General features: G+C 45.9%; 1 protein-coding gene across 1 annotated transcript in view; it reads right to left on the bottom strand.

The window, feature by feature from the left end:
* LOC121004308 (serine/threonine-protein phosphatase 4 regulatory subunit 1-like) overlaps positions 1 to 19,614 on the bottom strand; it is a 55,327-nt gene that overhangs the window by 25,367 nt on the left and 10,346 nt on the right. Inside the window, exons 4-8 of the mRNA XM_040436485.1 lie at positions 18,917 to 19,023; positions 18,254 to 18,396; positions 7,176 to 7,322; positions 6,896 to 7,003; positions 1,189 to 1,254 (exon numbers count right to left, since the gene is read on the bottom strand). Of these exons, the coding sequence (XP_040292419.1) occupies positions 1,189 to 1,254; positions 6,896 to 7,003; positions 7,176 to 7,322; positions 18,254 to 18,396; positions 18,917 to 19,023 (571 nt within the window). The remainder of the gene's footprint in view (positions 1 to 1,188; positions 1,255 to 6,895; positions 7,004 to 7,175; positions 7,323 to 18,253; positions 18,397 to 18,916; positions 19,024 to 19,614) is intronic.

The raw sequence follows: 19,614 nt of genomic DNA, 5'->3' as shown, positions 1-19,614 counted from the left end.
GGATCTGTGGGTGGCGCTGTTATGGAGAGGGGGATCTGTGGGTGGCGCTGTTATGGAGAGGGGGATCTGTGGGTGGCGCTGTTATGGAGAGGGGGATCTGTGGGTGGCGCTGTTATGGAGAGGGGGATCTGTGGGTGGCGCTGTTATGGAGAGGGGGATCTGTGGGTGGCGCTGTTATGGAGAGGGGGATCTGTGGGTGGCTCTGTTATGGAGAGGGGGATCTGTGGGTGGCGCTGTTATGGAGAGGGGGATCTGTGGGTGGCGCTGTTATGGAGAGGGGGATCTGTGGGTGGCGCTGTTATGGAGAGGGGGATCTGTGGGTGGCTCTGTTATGGAGAGGTGGATCTGTGGGTGGCGCTGTTATGGAGAGGGGGATCTGTGGGTGGCGCTGTTATGGAGAGGGGGATATGTGCACTGTTATGGAGAGGGGGATCTGTGCACTGTTATGGAAAGGGGATATGTGCACTGTTATGGGCATAACAGTGCACAGATCCCTTTCCCCATAACAGTGCACAGATCCCTTTCCCCATAACAGTGCACAGATCCCTTTCCCCATAACAGTGCACAGATCCCTTTCCCCATAACAGTGCACAGATCCCTTTCCCCATAACAGTGCACAGATCCCTTTCCCCATAACAGTGCACAGATCCCCCCTCCCCATAGCAGTGCCATAGACCGATCCCCCTACCCATAACAGCCCTGGCCCTGCTGCTCACAGCAGACTAATCACTCACTGCATCTTTATTTTACCTTACAATCGTAACGCTCCAGTAACAACTCTGCAGGCAGAGCGGAGGGCGGCGTAACGTCACTTACTCACGTGACGCACCTGCTCCGCCCACTTTATGAATGAAGGAGGCAGAGCAGGCGCGTCACGTGAGTAAGTGACGTTACGCCGCCCTCCGCTCTGCCTGCAGAGTTGTTACTGGAGCGTCACGATTGTAAGGTAAAATAAAGATGCAGTGACCGCCCGCCCGGCGCCCGCCCGCAGATGGTGAGCTACTTGGTGGGTGACAAATCCCACACCCCATATTTTCGGCCGATATGTAACAATATCGGCCGAAATGGATTAGGTGCATTTTCGGCCGATTTTCGGCTGCCGGAATTTCGGTGCACCCCTAACATTCAGAGATCTACTTTAAAGTACATGGTCAAAACGATATGGTTAGGTAAAGTAAATTCTCCTACCAAAAACTTCTCAGTAGCTTCCTGGCCAACGGCATTGCATACATCTCCAAAGTTTGCTGCACAGACCTAAAAAAATAAAAAAAAATAAACTTTTCCTTCAATATGTAATAACATGTCATTAAAAGGAATCTTCCACCAAGAAGCCTCGCAATAGTGTCCCTTTTCACACACCTGCATGCTTGGCTCTATTAAAGGAGAACTCCCGCAAAAAAAATGTTATCCTCTGACTAGAGATGAGCGAACTTCTGTTTTAAGTTCGGCGTCTAAAGTTCGGCTTCCGGTTAGCGGAGGATCCCGATATGGATTCCGAATTCCGTTGTGGTCCGTGGTAGCGGAATCAATCATGGCCATTATTGATTCCGCTACCACGGACCACAACGGAATTCGGAATCCATATCGGGATCCTCCGCTAACCGGAAGCCGAACTTTAGACGCCGAACTTAAAACAGAAGTTCGCTCATCTCTACCTCTGACCTGTTGGAAAGGTACATGATGTAATCTGTAGTGAATGTCATTTTCTTACCAGTGGCTGTATTTGTGAGTTATAACCTCCCTTCTGCTTCTCATCTGTGCCATGTGACCAGCAATCAGACTCACCAACTGACACAGCATCTTATGTGTGGACAGGAAGTCAGTTTCTCTATGTATTCCTATGGGAGCCTCACTCTCCTAGAAATGAATAGAGACGTAACTGGCTTCCTGTACTGTGTCAGTTGGAGATCAGAGATACAGCTACAATTAGAAGAGAGGGGATAGCTCACAAATACAGTCACTCATGAGAAGATCACATTCACTACAGATTACATCATGCACCTTTGCCACTGCCTTACTTCCCTCTCCCCATTAAAGTAGAACTCCCACAAAAAATGTTATGTCCTGCCAGAATAAAAGGATCAGCTGTTGAAATTCAACACGTCTGACCATTCTCTCCCCAAACATCTCCTGTACAAGGAGAGTCTGTGCACTCCCATACACATTAAATATGTGACCAGCCCCCCTAGGGAGCTGATCGGCCAGGTTTCCAAGAGTCAGAGACCCATGATCTGGTATCGTTGACATACCCTGCGGACAGGTGATCGATATTTAACGCCCATAAACCCCTTTATTAGCGGCTGGAGTCTTTTTTCCCCCCTAATACTGAGCTACATATCACCTGCATAGCTATTTGATACATTTCTGGCTGCTTGCAGTCACCACTAGTGGGAGATTATGATTTTACTACATACTGTAGTGGTTGCAGGCAGCCAGAAATTTATGCCAGGTAAAAAGGTGTTGAGAGTGAGAAAGATCTTTAATAGTGTTGAGCGAACTTGTGTTTTAAGTTCGGCGTCTAAAGGTTAGCTTCGGGTTATCGATTCTAAATTCTGTTATAGTCCGTGATAGCGGAATCCATAACGCGATTCTTCGATAACCCGAACTTTAGACGCCGAACTTAAAACACAAGTTCGCTCAACACTAATCTTTAACCATTATAAAAAGAAATATCAAGAAGTTAAAAATCGCACAAAATGTTGGACCTCCATGCAAAAAAGTAGTAAAAATGATAATTACCCTTACCGGCAATTGGATTTTCCAGAACCCATGACAGCACCATAGAGAGATGGAACTGCCTCCACAACTGGACAGGAAGCCCCAGAGCAATCAAAAAGGGAAAACCCACTTCCTCCCTCAGTGTTGATTCCAGAGTAGATTCAGTAGGAGCCATACAAAAAAGAATTCCTATAACCGCATTCTTCCTTTTTCTTTGAAAGACAGAAACAATTTTCATTAACCATAAGCACCAGGGAGTGAATTAGAAGGCTGCTGTCATGGGTTCTGGAAAATCCAATTACCAGTAAATGTAATTATAATTTTTCCCTTCACCCATGACAGCACCATAGAAAGATCGACTACCAGAGATATAAACAACCCTCGGGAGGAAAGTGCTTGAAAAGTAATCCTAAGCTATGAAGACCCCAATGCTAACAAGAGGTCCAACTAAAAAAGTGGGAACAATAAACATCCTAACCTAGGAATTTCAACATTATATCTTAAACCCAGGATAATCTATTAAAATAAATCTTATATGGGTTTCTCATCAAGTGTTAACATAAATCCTAACAGATTTAACAACACATCTTAGAGAAGTACTTATCTTGACGCAGAACGATCAAGCTGAAGATGATTGCTGAACATCAATTCCTTTGGTGCAATTATTTTCAGTGACAGATGCTTCTTCCTCAGGAAAGGCCCTTCCAAGGCACGCCACCTGCACTGTTGAAATTTCAGGGAGCACGTAGCGGGGAACTCACCCGGCATGCTCCTCACCCAGTGATCCAAGATCCACTGGAGGACCAGAAGAACTTCAGATGCCAAAATCTCCAAATTTTCTTGCAACCTGGCATCCATGATGGAACCCTACCGTGGCATCAATCCCTTATCTGGAGGAGCTCACGGTTCTCCTGCAAGAGGTCCAAAGAGCCCCCTGGACCCTTCAGACCTCCTAAGGACCCCAACACTGCAAATGACTGCACGAAGGACCCCAGCAGACAACCGCCGACCCACCAGGGACTCCCTGTGAAGATCTAGGTCGGCGGTAAGTGTTTATAGGGTTTTGCAGGTGAGCCATACCTCCTGTATGCCATTCAGACTAAATGGACCAGCCCATCTTCTTACTCCCAACTAGGAGCCATATAGGGCTTTGTTGGTACGCCATATGTCCTGTAGGCCATCCAAACAACATGGTCCAGCCCATATCTTCACTCCCAACAAGGAGACTTATAGGGCCTTGTAGGTGTACTATGCTTATTGTAGATCATTAGACTACAAACTGTAAATCAGGCATAGCCACAGAACCAGTTCATCATGCAGACTGCCACCATGGTCGCCCACAGAGACTGACATTTTTTTTTTATCACCACAGGCTCAAGGCAGTGAACCTGAAAGTCCGTGGCTCCAGGCAGCCATCATTTTCGCAGCCGACCAGGCAACGACTCGCAGTCAGTCCGCCAGCCGACCAGGCAACGACTCGCAGTCAGTCCGCCAGCCGACCAGGCAACGACTCGCAGTCAGTCCTCCAGCCGACTAGGCTTTCAACGAAGCAGGTATAGATGCATGACATTCAGCTAAGCAAACATAGATGCACAAGTGGACCGCCAACCAAGCGTTCAACGAAGCTGGCATAGATGCAAAAAAGTTCAGCCAGACAGGCATAGCCACAAAGGCATACAGCCAAGCATACACAGGGCATCGGAATTCAATGGAAACCAACATAAGATCAAAGGCATTCAGCCTGATGCCAATAGGCATCCAACCAGGCCCCAAGCTATCAGGCCTCAAAAACCATTAGGCAGTCAGCCAGGCCCTGAAGCCAAGAGGCAGTCAGCCAGGCCCTGAAGCCAAGAGGCAGTCAGCCAGGTCCTGAAGTCAAACAAATATTCAAACCTATCATGCTAAAGGTACCAGACAGATTCATACCAACCACACAACACAAATTTTCGCTGTATAACCTAAGTTCAAAAGGTGTTCCTTGTTTCCACACACTGAGGGAGGAAGTGGGTGTTCCCTTTTTGATTGCTCTGGGGCTTCCTGTCCATTTGTGGAGGCGGATCCATCTCTCTATGGTGCTGTCATGGGTGAAGGGAAAAAGTAGGTAGTAAAGTGGTTCTCCGGACTTTGGTGAAAATCCTTCTGTGTGCTGCCCTCTAGAGGGAACACTGTTTGCTCAGTGCTTGCCCTCCTTCGCGCCGCCAATTTCGCCTACTCCACTGCACTGACTTGACCGCTGGGACTTGATGTGCGCTTTTCTGCTCAGTTCTTGACGAGATGTGTTCCTTAGTCTTCCTGGTCAGCTGTATACTGTAAATGCGGCTGAACAGGAAGGCTCAGGGACACAGGTGGTAAATGCGGCTGAACTCGGGAAGGCATCTGGTAAATGTGGCTGAACAGGAAGTCTCAGGAACACAGGTGGTTGAGATCTGAGCCTGAGTGTCCGCATCCAGTTCTGGCAGTCACATTAGAGCGGCGATGATGGTGGAATTGATAGCAGAAGGGAGGGTAAGTACTGAGCAGACTATCTTTCCTCCAGAGATCAGCACACAAAGGCCTGACATCCTAATTAGTGTGCAAACTCAAATACGATTAGAAATGAAATCACAATGACTGTTCTTTTTCATAAGCGGAGTCTGGGTATAACCATTTAGGTTATGTTCTCTTGTGGCGGATACCCCACGGAATTGCAGGCAGCAAAAATCAGCTTTTACCAAATGTCATCCACGTGCAGTGGCAACATCTGGAGCAGAAATTGACCTGTGAAGCAGGTGTTGTGAGATTCCAGACTACCACACCGTTCTGTATACCTACTGCCTGAATAGAACAGATTCTTTAACTGGTTTAACTGGTTTTTATACTGAGAAACAAAGCCGCGACTGTGTAGCCGAACCTTCCAATATGTGACATTATGAAGTTCACTAGAGAAGATCAGATGATACACAGACATGACATCAGTCAGAACAAAGGCAAAGTGACACTACGAACAATGTCACTGTTATCCTGATGTAGTTGGAGGTAAGGAAGAATGCACAAGTCACAAAACTGTTGTGCTGAATAATCTGCTGCCCACAGCAACATATTCGATCGGCATTCTTTCCAGCAAACATTACAACAGTTTGGCTGTTCTACATAAGTTGTTTTTTTCCTCTTTTTTTTTCAAAAGGAGACCTACCAAAAAAAAAGTGCCCTTTGGTGTATTCACATGGTACCATGGAAAAGTTCCCAGTGTATATTTCAAATGTACGCATAGGCCTTCAGTGATCCAGAGGCCTCCACTGGACCAGTATGCATTAAAAACCTTGTTTTAAGGCATTTAGTAAAACAATGCATACTGCAAGGTATTTATTTATTTATTTTTTTACACAGGAGTCTACAGGTGACATATGCCACTGTATGCCTATACAGTGGCATACATTGGAGGCATCTGTTGGGAAACCCTGAAAAGCCCAAACTGTAAAAGCTGCACTACTGAGGAACCTGATGACAACATGTCCCTTCTTCTGACTACCATCACGTGAGGTCACCAAGACAACACTGCACCAAGATCATAAGGGGACATGGCGTCATGAAAAACTCTCAGTACTGCAGTCCAGGCAATGGGCTGTATTATAAAAAACTTAAAAATTCTACATAGATGAAACATGGAACCGACACGTCACTGCATCCCAGCACAACTAGACATCAGACCGGTGCTCTTATATGACCGACGTCAATCTATAAAGCTTTGTACACAACAAAAGCATAGACACTGTGTAGGAACCATTGTATAACTCAGTGTTTCCCAACCAGTGTGCCTCCAGCTGTTGCAAAACTACAACTCCCAGCATTCCCGCACAGCCAAAGGCTGTCTGGGCATGCTGGGAGTTGTAGTTTTGCAACAGCTGGAGGCACACTGGTTGGGAAACACTGGTATAACGGATCAAAATGCCATCCGATAGACCCTACTGACATAACGGGTGCCTGTCAGAATGCCAAAAATGTAATAGAACCAATTCTCTAGGTCGGTGTCATAGGTAAAATATATGTTTGAGCCTACGTTTGGCCATGGTACTACACAAATCTTGCAGTGGTCTTGAGGCATTACACACTGAGATTTACTGCATTTCTATGAGTTTGGATCTTGTGCCTCAATCCTGCCCTTACTAGGTCCACGGCCACCAACAAGACATTGCTGTACCTTCCGGACTTGGAACAATTTGCTGTCACAGCAGAGGTCGCAGAAACGGGGAAGTAACATCTGTTCCACTGTCTGCCTGCCGAGCATGGAAATCATTTTACAGATAATCTGAGGGGGGGAGAGAGAAGTTATTTAGGCAGCAGAACGGACATGATGCATACATGTGGATTGGTTGTCATGCCGGTGTAATGTAGTCAGATCTACAAGAACTATGCAGAACGTAGGCGCTTGTGTAAACCTGCAACAGGGAGAGTTTCCTAATTCCTGCCCTTTTACTCACGTTCACAGCTTCCACTTTGTATTCGTCATCGTTGTCAGGAGTGGAGAGTTCCAGCAGGATGGGGCAGACTTTGTTCTCCAGGTCGCTTTGATCAATCAGGTCTTGCTCTAGAAGTATCAGTAGAGATTCCTGGCTCGCTTTTCTCACCTACAAAAAAAAGATCAAAGTAAAATTGGTGCGTACACGTGTTATGTGACGATGGGGCTTCTACCAACTGCTCTTGGCAGGCAAATTATGGAGGAGCACATATGCAGTGCATATGGCAAAGTGATGAAACTTTGTGTGAAACCTCTCGTGCTAGACACTAGCTGCAATGCATAGCTGTGACACAGATAGACCTGATATTAAGCCAAACCTGCAGTGAACTCACACTTAGGCTCCATTCAGACGTCCGTAGTGCATTGCAGATCCGCAATACACCTGGCTGGCACCCCCATAGAAATGCCTATTCTTGTCCGCAATTGTGGACAAGAATAGGACATGCTCTATTTTTTTTCCGGAGCCGCGGGCCGGAAGATCGGGGCCGAGTTCCGGAAATGCGGATAGTACACTGTGTGCTGTCCGCATCTCTTCCAGGTCCATAGAGAATGAATGGGTCCACACCCGTTTCGCATAATTGCGGAACGGATGCGGACCCATTCTACCACGTCTGAATGGAGCCTTAAAGGGGTTGTCCACTTTTCTGCTATTGATCAGATCGTCTAGGACCCAACTCCCGGCACCCCTGCCCATCAGCTGTTTGAAGAGAAAGCAGCTCTCGTACGAGCGCTGCCTTTTCTTCACTGTTTACTTGCTCGCCGTTGCAGTGAGCAGGTGTAATTACAGCTATAGTGTCCCATTCACTTCAATAAGACAGATCCTTCTTATTTAAGTGAATATTACAGAGCCATCCCATTGAAGTGAATGTGACGGCTGAGATGTAATTACACCTTCTCACCCCGGTAGTTACAGCGGCGAGCAGGTAAACAGTGAAGAGAAGGCAGCGCATATATGAGCGCTGCTGTCTCTTCAAACAGCTGATCGGCAGGGGTATTGGGAGTTGGTCCCCTGCCAATCTAATATTGATAACCTATCCTGAGAAGAGGTCATCAACGGGGGGGGGGGGGGGGGGTAGACATAAGTCGGTTTCCACGAGAGCACCATGACTGCCACAAGGAGACTGACCCCTGACCTCTGCAGGGGCAGGAACAGAGAAAGGTTAAAATACCCCCTTTCTCCACCAAACACCAGTGCTTTCCAAAATTATCAGCGTGAAAATGGAGACAAATCTATAGTATTCTTATTATCTGATTAGCAGGTATGGACTCGTATCCGTACTCAACAAAAGGAAAAATAAATTGGGGAGGGAATAACGGGCAGTCATGGTGATCTCATGGAAACCGAATTACCGGTAAGTCCAATTCCGATTTTCCATATCACCATCATGACAGCCACAAGGTGATATCCAAAATTATAATATCAAGGGGGGGGGGGGGGGGGGGCAACTGCCTGAAGAACTTTACGTCCAAAGATAGATCAGCAGTATTCAAAAAATCTAGGCGGTAATGCTTTAGAAAAAGGTATGTACACTGGACCAGGTTGCCGCTCTACAAATGTCTTCCAGGGAGGCACCTGCTCTTTCCGCCTGAGAAGAGGACATAGCTCTATAGTTGAATGCGCTTTTAAGTTAGCTGGACAAGAAACTCCCTGGAGGAATAGCAATGGGAAATTGTGCACTTAATCCACCTAGCAATGGAAGACCTAGATAACTTCTTCCCTTTGTTCTTTCCCGAGAACTGAACCAGAAGTCTATCGGACTTCCTGAATTTTTTTGTGACCGCCAAGTATTTTAAAACCGTACGTCTAACATCTAAGGAGTGAAAAGAACTCTCCCCGCTATTTTTTGGATTATTGCAAAATAACGGGAGAATGATCTCTTGATCTCTGTGGAAGTCAGATACCACCTTGGGAAGGAACCCTGGGTCTAGTCTGAGTACTATCCTATCTTCCAGGATTCTAAGATAGAGCTCCCCAATTGAGATCGCCTGTATCTCACCCAGCCTTCTAGCAGATGTTATCACAATCAGAAAGGCTGTCTTAAAATATAGAAATTTGAGCGGACAGTCTTCCAGAGGTTCGAACAGACTCATGGTTAGGCCATTTAAAACGGTATTAAAGGTTCCAGGAAGGAACTCGTGATTTTAGTGTGGGTCTCAGTCTTGCTGCCGCTCTCATGAATCTGCTGATCCACCTGTGATTTGCTCAGTCAGCATCAAAGAAACAGCTGAGTGACGATACCTGTACTTTTAGAGTAGATGGCTTAAGACCTAACTCTAGGCCCTGCTGGAGAAAATCTAAGATTTGTTGAATCTTTGGTCTAACTAGGTTAGGAGAAGATTCCCCTGACCAAGAGCAGAACCTCTTCCAGATTTTCAGGTATATGGCCGATGTTACCTTTTTCCTACTGGCCCTGAGAGTAACTATGACCTTATCTGAAAGTCCTTGATGCCTCAGTATTCTGACCTCAGGGTCCAGGCTGTTAGCTTTAAGAATTCTGGATGGGGATATAGGATCGGCCCTTGATGTAGAAGGTCTTTCCTGAGTGGGAGAGACCATGGCTGGAAGATTGAGAGTCTTTTGAGGGAGAACCAACTCCTTTTTGGCCAGAAGGGGGTCACCAGAATGATAGTCGAATTCTCTTGTAGGATTTTCTGAATTACTCTCGAAATAATTGGTATTGGAGGGAATGCATAACACAGGTTCCAGTCCCATGTCGTGGCAAATGCGTCTAACACCCAAGGATTGCCCCTGGGATCCAGGGAACAGAATCTGTTCACTTTCTTGTTGTCTTTTGACACAAATAAGTCTATGTCTGGTGTCCCCCATCTGTCTACTATCATCTTGAAGACTTCTGGATTTAGGGACCATTCTGTTTGGTCCAATGTGTGACGACTGCGGTAGTCCGCTTCCTGGTTGAGAGCCCCTTTGAGGTAAGTGGCCGAGATAGACCTCACATTCCTTTCCGCCCAGTGAAATATCCTGTTTGAAAGGTCTAAGAGCTTCTTTGATTTTGTGCCTCCTTGATGCAAGAGGTAAGCCACCGTCGTCGTATTGTTAGACCGTATCCTCAGGTGGTGATTCTGAAGGGTCTCTTCCGCCACCTTTAAAGCTTCCCACACTGCACTCAGCTCCCTGAAGTTTGAGGATTGGCTGCTTACCGAAAGGGCCCAGGAACCTTGGTAATAGGAGTCCCCAATCTTTACACCCCAGCCCGACTGGCAGGCATCGGTCTTGATGTGGACATACGGAGACTTCCTCCAGGCCACTCCCTGTGAGAGATTGCTGCTCACCTTCCACCAGTTTAAGGAGGTCTTTACGTGGCCTAGAATGTGAACCTTGCGATCGGGCGACTTCTGTTTGTCCCAGATGTCCAGAATCCAGGACTGCATGGGACGGGAAAGCAGCTGGCTCCACATTACTGATGGGATACAGGCTGTCAATGTTCCCAGCAAACCCATAGCTTCTCTCACAGAGCAGATTCTCTTCCTCTGGAAGGACACGATTTTAACCCCCAAAGCCTGAATCTTGTCTGTGGGCAGGAAGGTGGCCTGTGACTACGAGTCCAGGATAACACCCAGGAACCGTACTCTGGTCGATGGATGTAAACAGGATTTCTGAGGATTGACAATCCAACCCACCTCCTCTAGAGTGGATAAAAATGTGTCTAGATCTGTTAGTAATTGGTCTACTGTATCTCCCACTAGTAGGAAATCATCTAGATAGGGGTTACGATTCAGCTCCTTCTGTCTCAAGAATGCGACCATCTCTATCACCAATTTTGTGAATATTTTGGGAGCTAAGGAAATTCCAAACGGAAGAGCCGTAAATTGAAAATGGCAAGTGTTGCCATGCTGGTCTTTTATGGCGAATCTTATACATTTTTGAGAGTTGTGGTGGATCAGGATGTGATAGTACGCGTCTTTTAAGTCCACAGTACACATCCATGCGTTCTTTTTCATTGGGGGAATCAGGGAACCCAGGGATTCCATCCTGAATTTCCTGTAGGCAATGTACTTGTTGAGGAATCTAATTTTTATGAGCATACGGAATTGATCCTTTCTTCCTTTTTTTACCAGAAAGAGACTGGAGTAAAATCCCTGGCCCGGTTCCGAGACTGGGACCTGAATTATGAATTACGACACCTAGCCCTATGAGGTCCTTGATACTTTGCCAAATGCCGCTCTGAGCTCTCCTTGACCCCAGGTTTGATATAAAAAATCTCTTTGGGGGGACTGAAGAGAATTATATCTTGTAGCCCCGCTCTGACTACCTCCTGGGCAAATAAAAAATTCTTCAGTCTTTCCCCCACTCTGGCGTCATTGATATCGCTGGATTTACTCTGGGGGTTAAGGAGAAACCCTTTCCCTCCTTTGAGGTAACTCCAGCGTCCTGGCTTCCCTTTCCCTCTGTAGGATCTCTCTTGGCCCTGAAAGGACAATTTTCTTCCTATAAAAAGGTCTATCCTCTGGAAATCCCTTTTTATCTGAAGCTTTTTCCAGGATCTTGTCTAAGACTGGCCCGAAGACATATTCACCTGTAAAAGGGATAGAACATAACTTAATTTTCGAAGTTTTGTCCCCAGACCAGGATTTTATCCAGAGAGCATGACGTGCCGCATTAGAAAGACCTTCATCCTTGGGAGAAAATCTGATGGACTCCACAAAAGCATCCGCTAAAAAGGCAGTTGCCGATTTAAGGAGAGAGATAGAGTATTATTTCCTCCCTGGGGGTCTTATTCCTCAAATGGGATTCTAACTCATTCAGTCAAAGGTACATGGATCTCTCTACTGAGGTCGCAGCGATGTTAGATTTGAGATTAAACATAGACGCCTTCCAAGATTTGCGTAATAAGCTATCAGCTTTCCTCTCCATGGGGTCTCTCAATTGTGATGCGTCCTCGAAGGGCAACGAGGTTTTTTTATTGACCTTGACCACTTGGACCGCCGGTGAGCAGGGGGGCGACACTTAGTCAGATAAGTGCCAGGAACACTTTCCCCACCACGTTCCATGTAAAATATCTTGGGGATCTCGTCAAATAGTTTAGACTCTGCCGGATCAAACAGGCGGTTCTTGTATTCTCTGGACACCCCTAGCCTCCTCTCAGGGTCTGACCATTATTCTAAGATCACATCTCTAATGTTTTCGTTAATTGGGAATACTCTGGCTCTTTTTGTCCTTAGACCCCCAAACATCTACTCCTGAATGGAGTGAGGTTTTTGAACGTCCTCCACCCCCATGGTAGCTCTTACGGCTTTTAGGAGGTCCGACATATCATCAGTGGCAAAGTAGAATTTTTTTACTGCCCTCAGTGATCTCTCCTTCCGAAAGAGGGTCCTCCTCCCACTGCCTGGAAGAGGAAGCATCGTCACCCATGCATTCTGAATCAGAAGAGAAGGGTGGAATTATTTTTTGCCTTTTGGGGGTTAAGGGTCCCTGGTCAGACTCAGACCTCTGGGATAATGTAACCTTCACCTCCTCCTGAATCACGGAACGGAACTCGTCCCTTAGAGAGACCCGTTCCTCCCGGACAATGTTAGCGATACAATCCCTGCAGATCTTTTTAGGATAACCGTCCAGTAATTTTTTGAAACAGGAGATACACTTTGCAGGTTTTATTCTGTGCCTCTTTAAATTACCTATGAGGCGAGAACAGACCAAAATTAGGAGGATAGGAGATATATATATACATACATACAGATACACACACACACACTCCAGTGCAACACACCACTGAGCGATATTGATGAGGGGAGGGGGAAAAAGACCCCTCTCCATAATAACCGGATGGTGATTAAACAAAACCCGCAGGATAAAAAGCAATCCCCGCAGGGAACTTACAGGAGGCATAATTGGAGCATCAAGCTCTCTGGAGGAGTGCGGCTCAGGACCAGACATCTTGTTCCAGACCACAGAACAGATCCGACACTTGGCTACAACGCTATGCTCACCGACATTTTCAAACCTGGATGCCACTGCCGCCCACTGCCTGCCTCTTATGTCACTTCCTGGCCACGCCGGAAGTGATGTACTCCAAGCGCATCGCGCGCCGGGCGCTCACTCCAGCTTCAACCCACCAGGGGCAAGGAGAAGGACGCAACCCCGGGAGCAGGCTCCGGATCAACCACAGCGAACCCTCCCGTCTCTCCCCTGCTCAGCATTGGTACTGGACCGCCGGCGAGCAGGGGGAACAACACTTAGTCAGATAAGTGCCAGGAACACTTCTCCACCGGGAGTTCCACGTTCCATGTAAAAATAAGTCCCTAATCTATCTCTACTCCACTCACCATTCGTCTGATCCTTTCAACCAACACTATCCACCACAGCCCATGTACTCAAGACTAGAGCACTGCAGGTATTGCAGAGGTATAACTAGAAATGACTGGGCCCCCCAGCAAATTTTTGGGCCCCCCAAGCAACCCCCACTCCTTCAGCTAGTCAAAATCGCTCTCCCAAAAGAGGCCCGGCAGCCACTCCGTCCGTTTCCTACACTGTCTCTGTATATAATCTCATTTTATATTATAATATTGTTGAGGGGGCCCTGACAATAAAATATTTTAGTCCTCCTCCTGGGTAGGCCCCTTCTGAATTCCACTATAGCTACGCCCCTGAGGTACCGGATGGTGACTGGCTCATACACCTTTATATATGCTCCCCTATTTAGTTAAGATGGCCGGATCACTGTATACAACAAGCACTTTTTTATCTTTTGTGCCATCCCTACTTCCCGAGATTGTAAGCTCTTATGAGCAGGTCCCTCACTTCTATCACCTGAATTGTTAAATATTCCGTAATGTCTGATCTTGTCTGTACACATACCCTCTGACTTGCAAAGTCCTGTGGAATGTCTTGGTGCTAAATTCTAAAATGGTTATTGTTGCTGTGGAAAACTTTGACATCTTCTACATGCAGCGACAGGTAAGATTACTGCCGCCATGTTACCAGTCAAAACTGCACCTCAGGCATGGAATAGCTTAGGAGTTGCCCTTTAGTTTCTCAGGTTAGAAGAATCAAGTAGGCAAACCGGTTTGTGGGTCACTAGACAACATTCACTGCTGGGATGCACAGACCTTTCATCGCTGTGCACATGACTGGAAAGGAACATACAGACTTTTACCTCGAGGCTTAGAAGAAAACCAGCGACATGACCTTCTAAAATGCTCATTTATATGGGATATGGAACTTATCCTGGGATTTATATGGGATACGGTACTTCTATTACTGCAACCAATGACATCTGCAGAACAGCAGCTTCCCGAAAACCGTAATGCAGTTCCTTATGTTCAGATGACGGTACATATAATCTGCGTATTCCTGCATCATTCATGGCCTTAGGTTGGGAACGCTATGGAATATGTAATGATGTGCCTGTGTCATAGGACACTAAGGTCCTGACATCACCTAGACTGTATTGATTACTTGGGGCAAGTGATCATTCTGATGCTCTGAAATGGAAACATTATTAACCCCTTAAGAACCAGGCCCACTTTTTGTTTTTCATTTTTGTTTTTTCCTCCCCACGTTCCAATAGCCATAACTTTTTTAATTTTACGTTCATATAGCCATGAGGTCTTATTTTTTGGCGGGATAAGTAGTATTTTTTAAGGGCACCATTTCGTTTACCATGTTTGTTATCGGAAAATGGGGAAAAAATTATTTGTGGGGTTAAATTGAAAGAAAGAAAAAAAAGAAAAAGAAAAAATATATATACAGGGAGTGCAGAATTATTAGGCAAGTTGTATTTCTGATGATTAATTTTATTATTGAACAACAACCATGTTCTCAATGAACCCAAAAAACTCATTAATATCAAAGCTGAATATTTTTGGAAGTAGTTTTTAGTTTTAGCTATTTTAGGGGGATATCTGTGTGTGCAGGTGACTATTACTGTGCATAATTATTAGGCAACTTAACAAAAAACAAATATATACCCATTTCAATTATTTATTTTTACCAGTGAAACCAATATAACATCTCAACATTCACAAATATACATTTCTGACATTCAAAAACAAAACAAAAACAAATCAGTGACCAATATAGCCACCTTTCTTTGCAAGGACACTCAAAAGCCTGCCATCCATGGATTCTGTCAGTATTTTGATCTGTTCACCATCAACATTGCGTGCAGCAGCAACCACAGCCTCCCAGACACTGTTCAGAGAGGTGTACTGTTTTCCCTCCTTGTAAATCTCACATTTGATGATGGACCACAGGTTCTCAATGGGGTTCAGATCAGGTGAACAAGGAGGCCATGTCATTAGATTTTCTTCTTTTATACCCTTTCTTGCCAGCCACGCTGTGGAGTACTTGGACGCGTGTGATGGAGCATTGTCCTGCATGAAAATCATGTTTTTCTTGAAGGATGCAGACTTCTTCCTGTACCACTGCTTGAAGAAGGTGTCTTCCAGAAACTGGCAGTAGGACTGGGAGTTGAGCTCGACTCCATCCTCAACCCGAAAAGGCCCCACAAGCTCATCTTTGATGATACCAGCCCAAACCAGTACTCCACCTCCACCTTGCTGGCGTCTGAGTCGGACTGGAGCTCTCTGCCCTTTACCAATCCAGCCACGGGCCCATCCATCTGGCCCATCAAGACTCACTCTCATTTCATCAGTCCATAAAACCTTAGAAAAATCAGTCTTGAGATATTTCTTGGCCCAGTCTTGACGTTTCAGCTTGTGTGTCTTGTTCAGTGGTGGTCGTCTTTCAGCCTTTCTTACCTTGGCCATGTCTGTGAGTATTGCACACCTTGTGCTTTTGGGCACTCCAGTGATGTTGCAGCTCTGAAATATGGCCAAACTGGTGGCAAGTGGCATCTTGGCAGCTGCACGCTTGACTTTTCTCAGTTCATGGGCAGTTATTTTGCGCCTTGGTTTTTCCACACGCTTCTTGCGACCCTGTTGACTATTTTGAATGAAACGCTTGATTGTTCGATGATCACGCTTCAGAAGCTTTGCAATTTTAAGAGTGCTGCATCCCTCTGCAAGGTATCTCACTATTTTTGACTTTTCTGAGCCTGTCAAGTCCTTCTTTTGACCCATTTTGCCAAAGGAAAGGAAGTTGCCTAATAATTATGCACACCTAATATAGGGTGTTGATGTCATTAGATCACACCCCTTCTCATTACAGAGATGCACATCACCTAATATGCTTAATTGGTAGTAGGCTTTTGAGCCTATACAGCTTGGAGTAAGACAACATGCATAAAGAGGATGATGTGGTCAAAATACTCATTTGCCTAATAATTCTGCACTCCCTGTATTTAGATAAAGTTTTTGAGGTTTAAACATTTCGGCGTTCACTGTGCACAAAAAAACGACAAAGTCCTTGTTCTGAGGCTCAATACGGCGATTTAAAAGATAAATAAAAAATATTTGAAAAAAAAATTAAAATGTTCTTTGCAGCGACATTTTCTGCCATCCATAACTTTCTTGTATTTCAGACGAGAGCTGTACGAGGGCTTGTTTTTTGTGTTTTATTTTTATTTTTTATTGTTAATATAGTTTTATTTGTAAAATTGGGAAAGGGAGGGTGATTTAAAGTTGATATTTTTTTTTTTTTACTTTTTTTTACTTTTAACTCCCTTAGGGGGCTAGAACCTAGGATCTTTTGATCTCTTGTCCCATTCACCCTAACAAAGTGCTATTAGAGTGAATAGGATTTTGATGAACTCCCTGCTGAGCTGTGCCTCGTGCATAGCTTAGCAGGGAGCTTACCATGGCAGGTCCGGTAAGCTTCAGAAGTGTCCAGGCTGCCATGGTAACCAATTGGAGTCCCGCAATTTCACTGTGGGGATTCTGATCGTAAGGCAGAGGGAGTCTCATCCCTCTGCCTTACTTCAACACCGATCATGTCGACTGAGGGGTTAAACGACGGAGTTTGGTGGGATCGCAGTTCCCAATCATTGTGGCCGAATGCCTGCTATATGATACATATGGAGCAGGCTCACCACAGCAGCCCACTCCATACATATCAACCACTGGGAAGTCACAGTGGTTGAAGGGGTTAAAGTATACAAGATATGTAATTATCTCTTGAAATACATGCTCTGTACAGCACTGGCCACCAATGGCCCTCCAGTCACCCACAAATAATAAATGCCTGACTGGTGGATATCTGACTGCTGGGACCCCCACCAATCATGAGAACGGGGAGCCCTGTGTTCCCCTGTATGAACAGAGCGGTGGTTGCACACATGCGCCGCAGTACCATTCAACTCTATGAGAATACACTGTTCTAGGATACCTCAGCCAGCCCCTTAATGTTAAAGGGGTTGTCCGGGCTTTTACTATTGATGACCTATCCTCAGGATAGGTCATCAATATCAGATCGGCGGGGGTCCCACACCCGGCACCCCCTCTAATCAGCTGTATGAGGAGACAGAGCGCGCAGTGTGCACGTGCAGTCTCCCTTCACTCTGATATTGATTATCTATCCTGAGGATAGGTCATCAATAGTAAAAGTCCAGAGAACTATTTAAATGGAGAAGCAATGGACTTGACCTGGATTAATTGGAGTATTTTCTTTTGTGCACTGAGCACCTCTGGACACTGAGGAACCACAAGTCCCAGGAAATCAATCAGTCTGTGTGTATCGAGTTATACCCGTGTAATATACCCGCTGTGGAGCTAATAAACCGCCAAGCGGTTTCTACGATATCCTGGAGTAATTGACATGTATGGGCTGCTGCTCCATTCAAACTGGGAAACACAAAAGCAAGGTTCTTGTGATTAGTGGGGGTCCCAGCAATCAAACGCCCACCAATCAGACATTTATTCCCTATCCTGTGGAATGGGATAGATGTATTGCTCGTGGTAAAACCACTTCAAGCATAGCAGCTATCATAGAGCTTGTCCGTTAGTGGTGGGGTATCATAGCTAAATAGCCGAGATTGGACAACCCTTTAAATCTCATTTGTGCCACTTTAATAGATACATCCATGTCTTCAAATCTGTACAAATACGAAAGACTGTAAGAGGAAGCAGCATATTTTGTCATAGACAGAGCCCCCCTCCATTAAATGTTGTGCCGTGACTCACCTGGTTGTTGGGATCAGTGAGATAGCGCACAAGAATAGGCAGCAGGTATTCAGAGAAGGCTTTGGGAAACTGAGGCCGGCTCTCCTGCAGAAAGATGGTGATCTGCGGGATCTGCTCCATGAGCTCTGTCCGGACTGTAGGTTCTGGATGGAGAACAAAAGAACAGAAGCTGCTACAAATTAAAGTTTCATCAATTAAAAAGCAAGAAAAAAGGGGATGGCACCCCTGATCGGAGCGCCAGGGTGCATGCTTGACTCCCACCACCATGCTGGAGTGGTTCTAGGTTCGATTCCAAGGACAACATCTGCATGGAGTTTGTGGGTTTCCTCCGGATACTCCGGTTTCTTCCCACACTCTAAAGACATACTGATAGGGAACTTAGACTGTGAACTCCATTGGGGGTAGCGAGTGATGCTAATGTCTGTAAAGCGCTGGGGAATATGTCAGCGCTATATAAGCGAGTCAAATAAATACATAGCCGAGTACAGAGGGATCTGTGGAGGTCCCTGGGGTCCCGATCCGCCAGTCAGCCCCTATCCCATAGAACCAGATGATGTTCCCAAGCTCTGTTTCATATCTTTCAGTGAAAGGAGAGTGGCTTCCCAAGTGTCCAAGGTAAGACATGACTTACAACAATGTTTTTTTTCTTGCAGAAGAACTGACCTGCATCCTCCGAGAGGCGGACAACAATCTCCATGACAGTAAGAAAGTCATCTTCTGTGCTGCTAAAATCTCTCAGCACATCCAGCAATCCACGAGCAATTATCTGTCTGTAAGAGAGAAGAGTCAATGACAGGATTACCCGGATTATACAGCGCAGGCAGCACACAGCCATATGATTTGACTTTCTTCTACCACAGCTCCATTAGTCATGGCTGGGGGAGCACGCTCGACTCTCTAGGTCAGTGGTCTGAAACCGCTGGAAAAACGACAGCTTCCAGCATGCCCTGTTACATAAGACAGGCCGGTACTGGCAAAAACGATGCAAATTCCAGCCAACTTCAGCATGTCTACCTTGCCAAGGGCCAAATGCAAGCAACCCAGCAGGAACGAGGAGCTTCGCATAGAGAAGGTCACCTAGAAGTCATGTGATCCCACTTGGTATAGAGGATTAATCAAAGCAATGGGTTGGGGACCCCAATGATTGCAACAAAGCAACTACTTGTCTCTGTTCCTCCAGAATAATGACGTCTCCTCACCTGAGCCAAAGTAACATCTTAATGGAGAAGGGTGGGGGGTTCAGAGAGGGATAAGCACAGTTTAGGCAATGCCTAGTTTATGAATGACAGTGGTGTCTATGTTCTGGCTACCTGCAGCTGCCACTAGAGGGAGTGTAAGAGCTTACTGCATACACCGATTTT

This window comes from Bufo bufo, chromosome 6, assembly GCF_905171765.1.
Source record: "Bufo bufo chromosome 6, aBufBuf1.1, whole genome shotgun sequence".
Classification (NCBI taxonomy): Eukaryota; Metazoa; Chordata; class Amphibia; order Anura; family Bufonidae; genus Bufo; species Bufo bufo.
Note: the sequence above shows the minus strand (reverse complement) of the source record. Positions and strands in the feature narration are given on the sequence as shown.